Source organism: Plecotus auritus (assembly GCF_963455305.1).
Source record: "Plecotus auritus genome assembly, chromosome: 7".
NCBI lineage: Eukaryota > Metazoa > Chordata > Mammalia > Chiroptera > Vespertilionidae > Plecotus > Plecotus auritus.
In genome coordinates this window covers 60050598-60069455 of record NC_137774.1, presented here as the reverse complement: position 1 = coordinate 60069455, position 18858 = coordinate 60050598, and the positions used below count along the sequence as shown (strand labels likewise).

Genomic DNA, 18858 nt, shown 5'->3' with positions numbered 1-18858 from the left:
ATCTCTCCCCAATAACAAATCTTTTTCTCTTCCATGGTTTCCGTTCTCATTGTCCCGTTCTCATTGTCCCGCAGCTTGTTCTCATTGGTGGCTTCCCTCAGAGATGATCTCCTGGTGCCTCTATCTCCTATTTGCTCCTTTAACCTGCCCATATCTCACCTGAGAAGCAGTCCCCTCATACCTTTGTTTCTTTGAACATCAGAGTGAATATTTCTTGCCGGAATCCTGACCCGTCCACTGTCTTTAAATCCCTCCACTGCCTTCCTTTAGACCCCAGGTGATCCTCCAAGTAGCTCATTTACTCAACCTAATTTCCCAAGTGCCCACTAGTGATTTTACATATATATATATATATATATATATATATATATATATATATATATATACACACACACACACACACACACACACACACACACACTAGTGGCCCAGTGCACGAAATTCGTGCACATTAAAAGGGGATTAATTAGAGGAAATAAATTAATACTGCTATTTGCCCTTTCTCTATAATAGAAGTGTCAGAGATGAAAGAAAATTAGTAAAATGTATATGAAAAGGTTCCTCCTGTCAGAGTCTGGGCCACACCACGGGACCCAGAGTCAAGTCCCTGCCCACCCACATGCGCCTCAAAATCACGTGAGACCCAGACCCGGCTGGCCTCCCCGCATTGGGATAGATCCAGACCTGGCCACCCTTGTCAAGCCCCGCTGGGCAGGGAACGTAGCCTCAGGGCCCCTGGCCTGGCGCCAGGACGGGGGGGGCGTGGCCTGAGGTCCCCCAGCCCAGAGTGGGGTGATGGGGCATGCCTTGAGGTTCCCCGTCAAGCCCCGCCAGGTGTGGGACATGGCCTGAGGTCCCCTGTCAAGCCCTGCCAGCCTGAGGTCCCCTGTCAAGCCCCACGAGGGCAGGGTAGGGCATAGCCTCAGGTTCCTGCTGATTGCTTGTTAAGGCTCCTTATGGGAATTTGGCCTCAGCTGTGGGTGCAGCCATCTTTGTGACGGAGTGATGGTTAATTAGCATATTCCCTCTTTATTAGATAGGACTAGAGGCTCGGTGCACGAAATTTGTGCACAATGGGGTAGGGGGGTCCCTCTGCTCGGCCTGTACCCTCTCCAATCTGGGACCCCTCGGGGGATGTTCAACTGCCGGGTTAGGCCACAGTCCTCTTGCAATCCGGGACCAATGGCTGGCCTCCCCCCATTGGGATAGATCCAGACCTGGCCACCCCTCTGCCTGCCTGCCTGATTGCCCCTAACTGCTTCTGCCTGCCATTCTGATCACCCCTATCTTGCCCCGCAGCAGGCCTGATTGACCCTAACTTGCCCCACTGCCAGCCTGATTGCCCCTACCTTGCCCCCCTGCTGGCCTGATCATTCCTAATTTGCTCCCCTGCTGGCCTGATCAACCCTAACTGCCTCTGCCTTGACCCTGGCCTAAGCCACAGTCTGGCCTCCCACTGCAGGAGGTGACCTGGCAGATCAGAGGAAGACGCTGCCCCCATTACCCCACTGCTGCTGCCACTGCCGGCCTGAGCCTGGGCCCTTTGCAGCCGCCTGCAGCTTGCCTGAGCCTCGGCCCTGCCCTTGCAGCAGCCACCACAACTTTGTCCGGAAGGACGTCTGGATGGTTGTCCAGAAAATGTCCGCTCTAATTAGCATATTACCCTTTTATTAGTATAGAATCTAGTATACTATAGATACTAGAGGCCCGATGCACAAAATTCGTGTAAGGGTAGGCCTTCACAGCCCCAGCTGCCGGGGCCCTCGTGGCCCTAGCTGCCTCATGGCCCTGCCCCCCGCCTGCACCCACCTTGGCCTGGCGCTGCCCGTGTCCACTGCCACACACCCCGGGTTCCCCCGTTCTGTGGAGCCCCCAGTTGATCGCCCTGTAGAGGGTGGCCTGGGCCTCCCTCTTTGGGGTGATCACCATTGATTGCCCCCCCCCACCAGAGACCTGGGCCTCCCTCTGTGGGACGATTGTGGAGTTCCCAATTGATTGCCTTGCTAGCCAGTGGCCTGGGCCTCCCTCTATGGGGAGATCGTGGGGCAATGGCGGGCCACCCAACCAATCACATCACACCCATCTTGGCTGGCCTGGTGCCAGTGCATGTCATAGCGCGGTTGTCCGGAAGGTCGTCCGGACGGTCATTCTGCTGTTAAGTTGTTCAGTCGATTTGCATATTATGCTTTTATTATTATAGATAAACCTGAAAGTATTATAGAAACTATAATAAAGTATTATAGACCTGAAAGTATTTTAGAAACTATAATGTGCTAAGCAATTACAATAAATTTAAAAGAATAATAATAATAATAGTAATAGTAATATGTTAAGATGATCACTGGGTTTATATACCATTGTCCTCTGGGAAGAATTCAAAACTGCTTTTCTCAGAGATTTATCTTTGTTTGTGGGACCTGCATTTGGAGGCTTACAAAGACCTGGGCCTACGGAGGAGAGTGGCTGCAGGATGAGTTTGGAGAGTTAGAGAAGCAGGTTCTTAAGGTTACGGTAATGAGTTTCAATTCCATTTATTTATTTATTTATTTATTGTTGACAGTATTACAGATGTCCCCCATATCCCCCCTATTTACTCCCTCCACCCAGCCCCCGCCCCATCTCAGGCCTTCCCCACACATTGTCTGTGACCATGGGCTGTGCACATATGCATATAAATTCTTTGGTTAATCTCTTCCCATCCCCTCCATTGCCTTCCCCTCTGAGTTCTGTCAGTCTGTTCCAGGCATCCATGCCTCTGGACCTATTTTGTTTGTCAATTTACGTTTTTTCATTAGCTTCCACATATAAGTGAGACCATGTGATACTTGTCTTTCTCTGACTGGCTTATTTCACTTAGCATGATACCCTCCAGGTCCTTCCATGTTGTCACAAAGTATAAGAAATCCATCTTTTTTAGTATTCCATTGTGTAAATGTACTACAGCTTTTTTATCCTCTCATCTGCTGATGGGCACTTGGGCTGTTTCCAGATCTTAGCTATTGTAAATAACACTGCTATGAACATAGAGGTGCATATATTCTTTCTGATTGGTGTTTTTGGATTCTTAGGATATATTCCCAGAAATGAGATCACTGGCTCATAAGGCAGTTCCATTTTTCATTTTTTGAGAAAACTCCATACTATTTTCCACAGTGGGTGCACCAGTCTGCATTCCCACCAGCAGTGTACTAGTTTTCCCTCTCCTCTACATCCTCACCAGCGTTTGATTTTTTTGATGATAGCCATTCTGACAGGGCTGAGATGATATCTCATTGTGGTTTTAATTTGCATCTCTCGGATGATTAGTGACTTTGAGCATATTTTCATATCATATTTTCATATGTTTCTTGGCCATCTGTATGTCCTCTTTGGAGAAATGTCTATTCAGGTCTTCTGCCCATTTCTTAATTGGATTGTTTGTCTTCCTTTTGTTGAGTTGTGTGAGTACTTTATGTATTTTAGATATAAACTCCTTATCAGATATATCATCGGCAAATATGTTCTCCCATACAGTGGGTTCCCTTTTCATTTGGTGGTGGTTTCTTTTGCTGTGAAGAAACTTTTTATTTTGATGTAGCCCCATTTGTTTATTCTCTCCTTAGTTTCCTTTCCCTAGGAGATGTATCAGCGAAAATTCTGCTATGTGAGGTGTCTAAGATTTTGCTGCCTATGTTTTCTTTTAAGATTTTTATGGTTTCATGTTTTACGTTTAAGTCTTTTATCCATTTTGAGATTATTCTTGTGTATGGTGTTAGTTGGTGGTCTAGTTTCATCATTTTGCATGTGTTTGTTTAGTTTTCCCAATACCATTTGTTGAAGAAACTATCTTTACTCCATTGTATGTTCTTGCCTCCTTTGTCAAATATTAATTGACCATAATTATCAGGGCCAATTTCTGGGATCTCTGTTCTGATCCATTTGGTCTATATGCCTGTTCTTGTGCCAGTACCAGGCTGTTTGGGTTATAATGACTTTGTAATATAGTTTTATATCCAATATTCTGATCCCTCCAACTTTGTACTTCTTTGTCAAGATTGCTGTAGCTATTCAGAGTCATTTATGGCTCCATATAAATTTTTGGAGTATTTGTTCTAGTTCTGTGAAGTATGCAATTGGTATTTTAATAGGAATTGCATTGAATCTATAGATTGCTTCTAATCCATGAACATGGTATATGTTTCCAAATTTTTTGCATCTTCCTCTATATCCTTTTTCAATGTCCTATAGTTTTTCAAGTACGGGTCTTTTACTCCATGGTTAAGTTTATTCCTAGGTGTCTTAATTTTTTGTTGGAATGGTAAATTAGATTGTTGTTTTGTTTTGTTCTGTTCTGTTTTATTTTCTCTTTTGAGAGTTCATTATTGGTGTATAAAAAAACCATTGATTTTTGGATGTTCATTTTGTATCCTGCTACATTGCAAAATTGATTTATTAAGTCTAGTAGTTCCCTGGTGGCGTCTTTAGGGTTTTCTATGTATAATATCATGTCATCTACAAATAATGACAATTTTACCTCCTCCTTTCCAATTTGGATGCCTTTTATTTCTTTTTTTTTAATTTAAATTTTTTATTGTTTAAAGTATTACATAAGTCTCCTTTTTCCCCCATTGACCTCTCCCTGGCCACTCCCACCCCACAGCACAGGCCCTCACCTGCCCCCGCTACTGTCTGTGTCCATTGGTTATACTCATATATATGCATACAAGTCCTTTGGTTGATCTCTAACCTCTTCCCCGACCTTCCCTCTTTGGTTGGACAGTCTGTTCAATGCTTCTATGTCACTGACTCTATTTATGTTGTTCATTATATTCCACAAATGAGTGAGATCATGTGATATTCATCTTTCTCCAACTGGCTTATTTTATTTAGCATAATGCTCTCCAGTTCCATCCATGCTGTTGCAAATGGGAAGAATCCCTTCTTTTTTATAGCAGCATAGTATTCCATTGTGTATATGTACCATCTTTTTTTTTAATTGTCTAAAGTTTTACATAAGTCTCCTTTTTCCCCAGTTGACCTCCCTCCTCCAGCCATTCCCACCCCAGGTAAGCCCCCACTGCCCCAAGTGTCTGTGTCCATTGGTTATGCTAATATGCATGTGTACATGTCTTTTAGTTGCTCTTTAACCCCCCCTCTCCTGCCATTTGTTTCTGGATCTATTCTTGTTCTTCAAATTATGTTGATCATTATATTCCACATATGAGTGAGATCATGTGATATTTATCTTTCTCTGACTGGCTTATTTCACTTAGCATAATGCTCTCCAGTTCCATCCATGCTGTTGCAAATGGTAAAAGTTCACTCTTTTTAATAGCAGCTGAGTATTCCATTGTGTAGATGTACCAAAGTTTTTTAATCCACTCATCTGCTGATGGGCACTTAGGCTGTTTCCAAATCTTAGCTATGGTGAATTGTGTCGCTATGAACATAGGGGTGCTTATATCCTTTCTGATTGGTGTTTCTGGTTTCTTGGGATATATTCGTAGAAGTGGGATTACTGGGTCAAATGGAAGTTCCATTTTTAACATTTTGAGGAAACTTCATACTGTCTTCCTCAGTGGCAGCACCAGTCTGCATTCCCACCAGCAGTGCACGAGGGTTCCTTTTTCTCCACATCCTCACCAGCACTTGTCATTTGTTGATTTGTTGATAATAGCCATTCTGACAGGTGTGAGATGGTATCTCATTGTTGTTTTCATTTGTGTCTCTCAGATGATTAATAACTTTGAGCATGTTTTCATATGTTTCTGGGCCTTATGTATGTCCTCTTTTGAAAAGTGTCTATTTAGATCCTTTGCCCATTTTTTGATCGGATTGTTTATCTTCCTTTTGTTAAGTTGTATGAGTTCTCTGTAAATTTTGGAGATTCAACCCTTATCGGAAATACCATAGGCAAATATGTTCTCCCATGCAGTGGGCTTTCTTGTTGTTTTGTTGATGTTTTCTTTTGCTCTGCAGAAGCTTTTTATTTTGATGTAGTCCCATTTGTTTATTTTCTCCTTTGTTTCCATTGCCTTAGGAGCTGTGTCTGTAAAGATATTGCTACAACATATGCCTGATATTTTGCTGCCTATGGAGTCTTGTAGGATTTTTATGGTTTCCCATCTTACATTCAAGTCCTTTAGCCATTTTCAGTTTGTTTTTGTGTATGGTGTAAGTTGGTGATCTAGTTTCATTTTTTTGCATGTATCTATCCAAATTTCCCAGCACCATTTATTAGAGACTGTGTTGACTCCATTGTATGCTCTTGCCTCCTTTGTCAAATATTAATTGAGCATAATGGCTTGGGTCAATTTCTGGGTTCTGGGTTCTGTTCCTTTGGTTTATATGCCTGTTCTTGTGCCAGTACCAGGCAATTTTGAGAACTGTGGCTTGGTAATGTAGCTTGATATCTGGTAATATGATCCCTCCAACTTTGTTCTTCTTTCTCAGGATTGCTGTGGCTATTTGGGGTCTTTTTTTATTCCAGGTGAATTTTTGGAGAGTTTGTTCTAGATCATTGAAATATGCTGTTGATATTTTAATGGGGATTGCATTGAATCTGTAGATTGCTTTGGGTAGTATGGACATTTTAATGATGTTGATTCTACCAATCCATGAACACGGTATATTCTTCCATTTGTTTATGTCTTCCTCTATTTCTTTTTTCAATGTCCTATAGTTTTCCGAGTACAGGTCTTTTACATCCTTAGTTAAGTTTATTCCTAGGTATCTTAATTTTTTGGGTGCAATATAAATGGGATTGTTTTGTTTTGTTTTGTTTTGTTTCTCTTTCTGTGAGTTCATTATTGGTGTATAAAAAGGCCATAGATTTATGGGTGTTAATTATGTATCCTGCTACATTGCCAAATTCATTTATTAGTTCTAGTAGTTTTATGATGGAGTCTTTGGGCTTTTCTATGTATAGTATCATGTCATCTGTGAATAAGGACAGTTTTACTTCTTCTTTTGCAATTTGGATGTCTTTTATTACTTCTTCTTGTCTGATCGCTATGGCTAGCACTTCCAGTACTATATTGAACAGGAATGGTGACAGTGGTCATACCTGTCTTGTTCCTGTTCTTAGGGGAAATGAGTTTAGATTTTGCCCATTGAGTATGATGTTGGCTGTAGGTTTGTCATATAAGGCTTTTATTATGTTGAGGTATGGTCCCTCTATTCCCACTTTGCTGAGAGTTTTTATCAAGAAAGGTGTTGGATTTTGTCAAATACTTTTTCTGCATCAATTTATATGATTATGTGATTTTTGTCTCTCAATCTGTTTATGTGATGGATTACATTTATTCATTTTCGGATATTGTACCATCCTTGCATCCCCGGAATAAATCCCACTTGGTCATGGTGTATGATCTTTCTAATGTAATGCTGAATCTGACTTGTTAGAATTTTGTTGAGGATTTTAGCATTTATGTTCATCAAGGTTATTGGCCTGTAGTTCTCTTTTTTTGTGTGGTATCTTTATCTGGTTTTGGGATTAGGGTAATGCTGGCTTCATAGAAAGAGCTTGGAAGTGTGCCTTCCTCTTGAATTTTTTGGAATAGTCTGTGGAGGATAGGTTTTAGTTCTTCTTTGAATGCTTGGTAGAACTCTCCTGTAAAGCCGTCCAGACCAGGACTTTTGTTTGCTGGAAGATTTTTGATCACTGTTTCAATTTCTTTGGTAGTTATTGGCCTATTCAGGTTTTTTTCATTCTTCCTGATTGAGTTTAGCTTGTATTTTTCTAAGAATATGTCCATTTCATCTAGGTTGTCCATTTTGTTGGTATAGAGTTGTTCATAGTATTTTTTCATAATTGATTGTATTTCTGTGGGATCAGTTGTTACTTCACCTCTTTCATTTCTGATTTTGTTTATTTGGGTCCTCTCTCTTTGCTTCCTGGTGAGCCTGGCTAGAGGTTAATCAATCTTGTTTATCCTTTCAAAGAACCAGTTCTAGGTTTTGTTGATTTTTTTTTTTTTTTTTTTTTTTTTTGGTCTCTATGTTGTTTATTTCCACTCTGATCTTTATTATTTCTTTCCTTCTGCTTATGCTGGGCTTTTCTTGTTGCTCTCTTTCTAACTCTTTGAGTTGTAGGGTTAGATAATTTATTATCATTTTTCTTGTTTTTGTTTTTATTTTTCTGTAGAGCTATAAACTTCCCTCTCAAGACTGCTTCTCCACCTCCCCCTGCTCCTGAGGGGCGATCGGGGCAGCAGCCGCCACTCACACCCGCTGCTGGCGCCAGCCACAATCACTCCGTACCATCAGCAGGTGCGAGTGGGGCCAGCACCATCAGTGTGTGGGAGCAGTGGCGGCAGCAGGGCTGCGGCAGACAGGGGACCAGGGGCTGCGGCAGGAGGAGCTGGGTGGGGGCATGGAGGATGGGCCGAGACCTGCCCCTGTGCCCACCACAGCCTTGCAGCCCACAGTTCCTTTCAAGGTTCACGAATTCGTGCACTGGGCCCCTAGTTAAAAATAAATGAATAGAGTGAAACTTGAATAAGGACATAAATAGAAGTAAACAATAACTCTGATTTGTTGGATACATACCAAACTTTCTACCTTACAATGAAAACAGAACATCCTTGTTAACTGTCCATAGAACATTTTTTTTTAATTGACCATATTTTAGAACTTGAGAAAAACTTTAAAGAAACAGGAATTATATAGGCCACATCCTGTTATGGTAATGTGTATCAGTGATCTATTGCCACATGAAGAATCATCCCCAAACTAGCAGTTTAAAACACAAACCTTTATCATCTCACAGGTTCTGTGGGTCAGACACCCAGATGCAACTGAGCTGGGTGCCTCTGGCTCCAGGTCTGTCATGAGGTTGCAACCAGAAGGTCAGCCAAGCTGCCTTCCCAGCTGGGGCCTCAACTGGGTGAGGATCCACTTCCAGGTGCACTCACATGCCTGAGTGAATTCAGTTCCTCGTGGCTGTTGGCCAGAAATGGCCCTCTGTTCCTTGCTACGTGGCCTCTACATAGAGCAGCTCACATGGCAGCTGGCTTCCCACAGGGGCAGGAGGGAGTGGGAGGAAGGAGGGAGAGGAAGAGAGAGAGAGAGAGAGAGAGAGAGAGAGAGAGAGAGAGAGAGAGAGAGAGAATAGTCTTTTTGTCACCTACTTGGAAGTGACATCTCATCTCCTTTGCCAAATTATTAGTTAGAAGTGAGTTACTTGAGTCCTAACTCAGGAGGAGACAATTGCCCAGGGATAAATACCAGGAGGTCGTGGGGATCTATGGGGCCCTTATCAGAGGCTGCTTACCACACAATTCAATTAGAAATAAAACTCAAATTAACTTCCATAAATTACTTGTAAGAAATAAAGAACATTAAAACTGTCATAACAGAATTAAGTGTTAAGATAATAGCCAAATTTATGGGATGTCACTAAAGCTGTTCTCAGTGGTCCATCTCTTAATTGTTCCATTCATATTGATTGTTTTCTGTGTGCCAGACACTCTTCAAAATACTGGAGATACAAACAGGAATTAAGGGGATGAATCTGCATTGATTGAGTTTACAATTTAGTGAGTGACAGCAAATACTTGTATAGTGATCATTATAGACCAGGCTCAATTATGAACATTTTGTATATATTATCTTATTAAATACTAAAATGGTACTTTTCTGTTCCCATTTTATATATCTGAGGTACACAGAGGTTAAGTCACCTAGCCAAGATCACATGGCTACTAAGTGGCACAGTTGGGATTTGAACCCAGCCTGTCTCACTCTGGAACTTGTCCACTGAACTCTATTATTCTACCTCATTAGGAAAAGAGAGAAGTAAAGTTAAGATCTGCTTGTCAATGATATAGGTGAAGGAGACAAACCTCTGGACAGGTTTTTCCTGGTCACTCCAGCTAAAGTAGCCTTTCACTCCTATTCCCTAGTCACTCTGTCCTCTTTTATTTTCTTCAGAGTATTTATCCCTATCAGAAATATTTCATCTTTTTCTATGTATGGTTTTAACCAGTCATCCATCCATCCATGTATTTTTGTTCTCCAGGTTTTCTCCAACTAAAATACAAACTCCATTGCCAAAACCCGTTTGGCTCAGTGGATTGAGCGTCAGCCTGTGGACTGAGGGGTCCCGGGTTCGATTCCGGTCAAGGGCACGTAACTTGGTTGCGGGCACATCCCCAGTGGGAGGTGTGCAGGAGGCAGCTGATCGATGTTTCTCTCTCATCGATGTTTCTGACTCTCTATCCCTCTCTCTTCCTCTCTGTAAAAAATCAATAAAATATATTTTTTTTAAAAAATAAATAAATAAATAAATAAATAAAATAAAATAAAATACAAACTCCATGGAGGTAGGGAGTGTAACAGTGTACTTCACAAATATAGCCCTGATGCCTGGAGCAATTCTTGGAATGTAGTAGGCACTCAGTAATAAGTATGTAATGAATGAATGAATAATGTGTATATGCTCACATACTGGATATATATATATATATATATATATATATATATACACACACACATATATATAGTAAGTTACATATATACATATATACATACATATACATATATATAGTAAGTTACATACACACACACACACACACACACACACACACACATATACATTTACCTGTACAGGAAAACTTCTAAAAGTATTTAATCACCAAACACAGTTTCCATCAGCTGTCTCTGGGAGGTGGGATTATAAGTAGTATAGTATATGTATTTTGTATCAGGAGATTGGATTTTGGGTGAACAATGCTGCGACTTTGAAAATCACAAAATGGAAAGTCCAAATATGAGTGAGATATCTTTACTTTCAGGTGCTCAGAATTTGAGTCGAAACTTGAGGGCTACAACAAGGAACTAGAAGGGTTTAGAAAACGTGAAGTGATGTCTACGGAAGAAATGAAGAACAATGTTGAAAAGCTTAATGAGCTTTCCAAGAACCTAGATCAGGCGCTGGTGGAATTTGAGGTTCGAGGCCTTGGGATGGGGACTTATGACTCTGCACTATTCTGTTAGTTCTGGTCCTTGATTTTGTATTTTCCTAACAGCACCTGTCAGCTGGATAGTACTGATTGATTAATTGATTGATTGATTGATTGACCAGTTCTTTCATTGGTACTTTCAGCTACTTTTTTCTACACTCCTACATTATACTAGTTTTTTTGTTAGTCATTGAGTACACAGAGAAGAAATTATAATAGAATAATTGCTCATATGTATTGAGCATTCATTATGTGCTCAACAATGTACAAAGGGCTTCATATGAACTATATCACTTAATGCCCATAACAAACCTCTGGGATAGGTACTGTTATTACCTCCATTTATCCTAATTTAAAATGAGAGAACTAAGACTTGGAGAAGCTAAGTAATTTCTCCTGAAGGTCAACTAATAAGTTCTTTTTTAATATATATATATTTTTATTGAGAGAGAGATAGAAAAATCAATGATGAGAGAGAATCATTGATCGGCTGCCTCCTACACACCCCCTACTGGGGATCAAGCCCACAACCCGGGCATGTGCCCTGACTGGGAATTGAACCCTGACCTCCTGGTTTGTAGGGCGATGATCAACCACTGAGCCACGCTGGCTGGGCTCCACTAGTAAGTTCTTTAACTATTTAAGTTCTTACCTTTGAGGCAAGTTGACACAAGAAGGCAGCATCATGTAAACAGCAAATGTACACATGGAAACTGTGGAAATGGAGCTATAGATATATCACAGTGGGAACAAAGCTGGTGAAGCAAGTAGCAAATTATCCTAGAGCAGTGGTTCTCAACCTTCCTAATGCCGCGACCCTTTTATACAGTTCCTCATGTTGTGGTGACCCCCAACCATAAAATTATTTTTGTTGCTACTTCATAACTGTAATGTTGCTACTGTTATGAATAGTAATGTAAATATCTGATATGCAGGATGTCTTAGGCAACCCCTGTGAAAGGGTCGTTCGACCCCCAAAGGGGTCACAACCCACAGGTTGAGAACCACTGTCCTAGAGGTTTACCCAACTAGATCTCAGCTGCCATGGCCATCACAGGTAGGGAGGTATCTTCTTGATTGAGTTCACGCCTTATTTTCCTCTCTTGCTAACAAGCATCTTCCTCAACTTGGTGTTCAAAATGTTGAGGAATTTGCCAGGGTGGCTTCTAGGGTCCAGGAAAACCACCAACCTAATAGATAGTATCCCCCTTTGCATGCAGTTGATCAATAAGGAGGAGGAGCTGTTGGGAAAGGAGAAGAGTACCTTCCCTCTTCTGCAAACCGTGATGACCAACAAAGTACCCTACGAACAGCTGTGGGCAACGACCTATGAGTTCAGCATCAAGTCAGAGGAGTGGATGAACGGTATGCCACAGTCCCCCTATGCTGAGGCAGGTTGGGGATGGAGTAATGGGTCCACCCTAGCCAGATCTGAAAAAAAGTTTGATCTTCGAATTCTGGCTGGACTTTGCAACATATTCTGATACTCTGGATTAAGGCAGCCACAGTCCAATTTTTCTGATATGATAATGATGGAAGATGAGGATCAAAGAGCCAGACCTATTGCCAGGGTAAATCCAAATAGGCACCCATCCAGAGACATGTATTGGGTAGTGACTCAGAGAGGCAGATGGTGGGAGAATAAGATAGCGGCTCCATTAGTGTGCTGTTGCAAAAAAAAAAAAAAAAAAAAAAAAAAAACAGGCCAAAGTGCCATAGGCATCTATAAACTACTCCTTTTACTCTAGATCCTAGGAGAGATACTGAGAAGGTAGAGTCAACAGAACTTGATGACTGATCTGATATGGGGCAGGGGGGCAGGGAGGGAGAGTGAAAGGCCAGGATGACTTCTATACTATTAGCTTAGGCAAGTTGGTGGATATTGCTGTCACTAAACATCAGTGTCCTTGTCTTTGGCATATCTTTTTGTTCTTTTGACAGTGTCTTTCACAGAACAGAAGTTTTTAATTTTAATGAAGTCTAGCTTGTCATTTCTTTCATATATCATGCTTTTAGTGTTGTACCTAACAAGTTATCACCAAAGCCACAGTCATCTAGATTTTTCTTCTATGTTATCTCCTAGGATTTTTATAGTTTTACATTTTACATTTAAGTCAATGATCCATTTTGAGTTAATTTTTGTGAAGGGTATAAGGTCTGCATCTAGATTCATTATTTTGCTTGTGAATATCCAGTTGTTCTAACATCATTTGTTGAAAAATTATTAGTTCTCCATTATATTACCTTTTATCCTTTCTGAAATATCAGCTGACTGTATGTGGGTCTATTTCTGGGCTCTCTATTCTGTTCCATTGACCTATTTGTCTTCTCTTTCATCAATACCACACTTGATTATTGTAGCTTTATAGTAAGTCTTAAAGTTACTGGAAAATGTCAATCCCCCAACTTTAATATTATATTGACTATTTGGGGTCTTTCATGTCTCCAAATAAACTTTAGAACCAATTTTTCAATATCCAAAACCAAAACAAAACATAACTTGCTCGGGTTTTTATTGGGATTGTGTAGAATCTATACTCAACTTGGGAAGAACTAACATCTTTAACATTGTTGAATGTTTCTATCCATGAACATGGACTATCTCTCCATTTATTCTCTATGACTTCTGTCATCATAGTTTTATAGTTTTAATTATATAGATGTTGTACATATTTTGTTAGACTTATGTCTAAGTATTTCAATTTTAGGAGTGCTAATATAAATGGATGTGTGCTTTTAATTTCAAGTTCCATTTGTTCACTAATGGTATATAGGAAAGCAGCCCTGGCTGGGTAGCTAAGTTGGTTGGAGGGTCATCTTTATATGCCAAGGTTGAGGGTTTGATCCACAGTCAGGGCACATACAGGAATCAACCAATGAATTAGTGTTGTACCTAACAGGAGCAACAAACCAACATTTCTTCCTCCTTCTCTCCCTCTCTTCCTCTTTCTCTCTCACCCCCTTAAAAATTAATAAATTAAAAATAAAAGGGAAGCAATTGAGTTTTATATATTAACCTTGTATCCTGCAACCTGCTATAACTGTGAATTAGTTCCCAGAGTGTTTTTTTTTTCTAATTCTTTCAGATTATCTATATAAAAGATCATGTCAGTGGCAAACAGTTGTATGTCTTCCTTTCAATCTGCATACTTTATATTTCCTATTCTTGTCTTTGCACTGGCTAGGATTTCCATTAAATTATGTTGAAAAGGATGGTTAAAGGGACATTATTGCATTGTTCCTGATTTTAGTGGGAAAGAGTGTAGTGTATTACCAATAAGTATGATTTTAGCTGTAGGTTTTTTGTATATGTTCTTTATATCAAGTCAAGGAAATCCCCCTCTGTTTCTCATTTGCTAAGAATGATTATCATGAATGGGTGTTGGGTTTTGTCAAATGCTTTTTCTGAATCTATTGATATAATCATGTGATTTTTCTTCTTTAGCCTGTTGATGTGATGGATTACATTAATTGATTTTTTTAAATGTTGAAACAGCTTTACATATCTGGAATAATAAATCCCAACTGATTGTAGTATATAATTCTATTTCATATATTGCTAGATTCAATTTGCTAATATTTTGTTGAGGATTTTGCATTTATATTAATGAAAGATATTGGTCTTTAATTTCCCTTTATTTTAATGTCTTTGTTTTGGTGTTAGGGTAATGCTGGTTTCATAGAAGGAATTAGGAAGTATTTCCTCTGTTTCTGTCTTCTGGAAGAGATTGTAGAAAATTGGCATCATTTCTTTCTAAAATGGTTGGTAGAATTCACCAGTGAACCCATCTGGGCTTGGTGTTTTCTGTTTTGGAAAGTTATTGACTATTGTTTAATTTCTTGAACAGTCACAGGCCTATTCAGATTTTCTATTTCTTCTTGTGTGAGTTTGGGTAAATTGTATCTTTCAAGGAATTAGTCCATTTCATCTAGGTTATGAAATTTGTGGTCATGAAGGTGTTCAGGATATTCCTTAGTTATCCTTTTAATGTTCCATTAATGTCTGCTCTTTTATTTCTGATATCAGTAATTTGTGTCTTTTTTTTGGTTAGCCTGGCTGTAGGTTATTAATTTTATTAATATTTTTAAAGAACCAGCTTTTGGTTTTATTATTTCTCTTTTTCTACTTACTTTGGATTTAATTTTCACTTCTGTATACCACAACTTTTGATGTTATATTTTCTTTTTCTTTAGCTAAAAATATTTTTTAACTTCTCTTAAGATTTTGTCTTTGACCCGTGTTACTTATAATTATGTTGTTTAATTTCCAAGTATTTGGGGATTTTAACTATCTTTCTGTTATTGTGTTATGAGAGTGAAAATCCTTGCCTTCTTCCTGATCTGAGGGAAAAAGTATTCCATCTTCTACCATTAAGTAAAATGGGTTGTTTTGTTTTATTTTTTAAAACCACTTGATTATAGTATGATTGACATGTAAAAAACTGTATATATTTAATGAATACAAAAGTATAACATTAGTGTAGTTTTTTACAGTTGCCCTTTATCAGCCTGAGGAAGTTCCCTTCTATTCCTAGTCTATTTGAAGGTTTTTATCATGAATGATATTGAATTTTGTCAAATGCTTTTTCTGCATTGATTGATGTTATTATATGATTTTCCTTGTTTAGACTGTTAATATGGCATATTACATTGTTTGCTTTTCAAATATGAAACCTGCCTTGCATTCCCACAACAAAGCCCACTTAGACATGGTATATTATTCTTTTTACATATTACATGGAAGTCATGTACATTTTTCCTGGTTATTTTTTAATTTTAATTTTTTGATTAGTTAACAAAAATGTTGGGTTGATGAAGCATGTTAGCAATTAATGGAGCTATATCCATTATGGACAAATGTAGCAAAATTACAGTTATGAAGTAGCAACGAAAATAATTTTATGGTTGGGGGTCACCACAACATGAGGAACTGTATTAAAGGGTCATGGCATTAGGAAGGTTGAGAACCACTGTGCTAAAGGGTCCCCATAAAAGAAAAGGCAGAGAAGGAAATTAATGTTTGGGGGGTACTTTTTTTTAAAAAAGAATGAAGTTTCATTTTTTAAAAATAATCTATTTTTAAAGAATTTCAAGCTTACATAGAGGTTGCTAAAACTGTGCAGAGAACTCCCGCTCTCATTCACCCACATTCTCCAGTGGCTACTGTTTCTCAGCATTTGTGGAGCATCTATAACCAGTGCTAACACCAGTTGCCTGTCCGTGGCAGGGGCAGGTTAGCGACTGTGCTTACCTCACTTCCCTTCTACGGTCACCCTGTGTCACAGGTGATGCTCTCAAGGCTTCAGAAAGTTCAGGAAACCCGCTTGGTTCACTGGCAAAGGCGATGTTTCAGACACAGACCCAACTCCAGGCCTGTGCTTGATCCAGTACCCACACCTCAGGCCCAGTTCTGAGTTCAGGGAATTAAAGGTGCATGTGGCTGACATCTGCTTGGGGGTCTGACCTTCCCTCCATTCGTCTTTTTTATTCCAGGACCCCTCTTTTTACTGAACGCTGAGGAAATTGCAGAGGAAATAGGGAATATGTGGAGGACAATGTATAAATTGACCAAGACCTTAGCTGACATGCCTGCTCCCCGGCGCTTGGCAGAGAATGTGAAAATGAAGATTGACAAGTTCAAGCAGCACATCCCTATTCTCAACATTTCCTGCAACCCAGGGATGAAGGAGCGGCACTGGCAACAGGTCCTGTCACTGCCCACCCCCTGCCCAGCCCAGCCCTGGTCCTGGTAGCCCCAAGAAGGCAGGAACCATTCCCAGGTCAAGCTTTTTCTGAAAGGAGAATCTACTGGAAGCCAAGGGGGTAGGAATGGGGGTGAGAGCCTTTTGCCATAAGGGAACGGGCAGGATAAGGGATGCACTGCCTTCCACATGAGCAGGTCTCCCTTTGCTGGGGGACCCCATTGCTGTAATTGAGTACTGTTTCAGCCCGTGGCCACATAGACTCTCCTTATCTCCTTTCTTGGCAAAGAGCTGCTCAAGGTTCTACAGGTGTCAGGGCATTAAGTGCAGTGGCAGGAACCTTGCTTTGCTCCTCGACCCAGGCTACACAGAAGAGAAATCCACATCCCTTCCTGGGTCTCCAAACAGTGCCTGACTCCAGCTTGGACTGACTGTGCTGGAGTTCCAGCATCCAACAGGCTATGCTCAGAAATAAGTTTCCACTCCTCTTTCAGCCCTTTGTGCCTATAAATGAGAATAACAAATGTCCTCCCTAAAAATAGTTGGGATTTTTATAAGCAACCAAGTGTGAGGGTGATAAGTGTGGGGTGAACACTAACCAGAGAAAAGCGCACTGTTCCTGTAATAATGATCATATCCAAGGTTAGCAATGGCCCTGAGCAGACTCAGCCCGGGAGTTGCTCTGACTTGGCCTGGAATTCCCTCTCTCAGGACCATGCACAAGACGGAGGACATCGTCCTCAGAAGGTCCCACTCTGAGGGCACACCCATGACTTCCAGAGAATGAAGCCCTAGCACAGTTGTTAGGAGCATTTTGGCCTCCCTGAGGAAACAGAGATCTGAATGCATGAGAGATCCAGGAGTTTTCTGTGGAGGGGAGCTGCTTTCCATTTCCCAGGGAGCCTTCGAGCTCAAGATGACCTAAGGCAGGGATGTAAGGAGGGGCAGAGGAGAGGCCATCTGAGTAGGTTCTGGTCTTGAGCTGCCCAGCAGTGGGGTCTATAGAGGGCAGCTGCCCTCCCTGGCTGCTTAGAGGGTGCCTCTCCCTGTGGACCTAGTCTGACCAGAACTGACCACTGGAGGGCTGGGAGGGTGAGCAGGGCTAGGTCTCTTCATGAGATAGCACCATAGAAAGTGCCCTCGTCAATGTCAATGGTGGTTGAATAACACTCGTGGCCCTTGGAGATCCATCCCTCCACTGGTGCTCCACCTATGAGGATGCTGCTCTCACGCATTGAAATCCAGACCATTCCCAGACAATCCTCATCCTCATTTGTAGACCTCCTAGATGGACAGATTGGAAAAAATGCTCCTTAGAATTAAAATAGCACAACAATGGCTAAGCCATATTGAATGCCAGGTATGTACTGCGTTCTGTGTTGCATACTTCATGTGGACCCTCTCATGTCACCCTCCCAGCAACCCTTTGACATAGGGATTATGATTATCTCTACTTCCCAGATAAGAAAACTAGGTCTTAGAGAGATTAAGTTGTTACATGGCTAGTAAGTAAGGAGGGGAGAATGGGAATGTGGTTTCTAGCTCAGCCTAGACGGGTGAAAAGGGAGCAAGAAGTAGCAGATGAAAGGGAGTGGGAGGTGGGTGACAGTGGCGTGCAACCAGGGGAATGGCTGCAGAGGAAGGACCCAGTGGGCAAGCTCAGAAAGAACACAGGCCACCAAGTAGACTCAGGCTGCCCCAGGCCCAGCCCCTTTCTGCCTGCATTGTCGGTCACACCCTGAGCTGCCCCTGACAGCCCAAGCTGGGGAGGCCCTTTACACCCTAGTGCCTAACTCAGAAGACCCATCTGCTGGGTCTGGTTCTGGCAGGGGACAGCTAAACCGCCTGTAGCTCTCAGGCTGGGTTCTGGGGTGGCCGTGGGAGGTTTCTGACCATTTCACAAGACTTGGGCAGGAAAGGCTGATCCTATGTTTGGGGCCCAGACTTTGCTGCTATCAGCACAGTGGTTTCTGTGACAGTTTAAAACAAGATGGAATGGGCCACACTTGGCCTTGGGAAGAAACCCCACTGAGGAGCAGCAGGGCTGGCCCTATGGGCAGTGCTACCATAGAAACAGAATGGGAACATTTGTGTAATTTTTAGAGTTTCTAGTAGCCACATTTTAATTTCTTTTTTAAATGTATTTTTTATTGATTTCAGTGAGGAAGGGAGAGGGAGAGAGAGAGAAACATCAATGATGAGAGAGAATCATT

The 18858-nt window shown here is 41.1% G+C and overlaps 1 protein-coding gene across 2 annotated transcripts in view; it reads left to right on the top strand.

Annotated features, from left to right (window-relative positions):
• The window catches only part of DNAH3 (dynein axonemal heavy chain 3), a gene marked incomplete at its 5' end in the record, with an annotated part of 199493 nt that overhangs the window by 40417 nt on the left and 140218 nt on the right, over positions 1 to 18858 (top strand). For both annotated transcript variants that reach the window (XM_080680101.1, XM_080680100.1), the window contains 3 exons: positions 10776 to 10929; positions 12164 to 12308; positions 16437 to 16648. In XM_080680101.1, coding sequence (XP_080536227.1) covers positions 10776 to 10929; positions 12164 to 12308; positions 16437 to 16648 — 511 coding nt within the window. The remainder of the gene's footprint in view (positions 1 to 10775; positions 10930 to 12163; positions 12309 to 16436; positions 16649 to 18858) is intronic.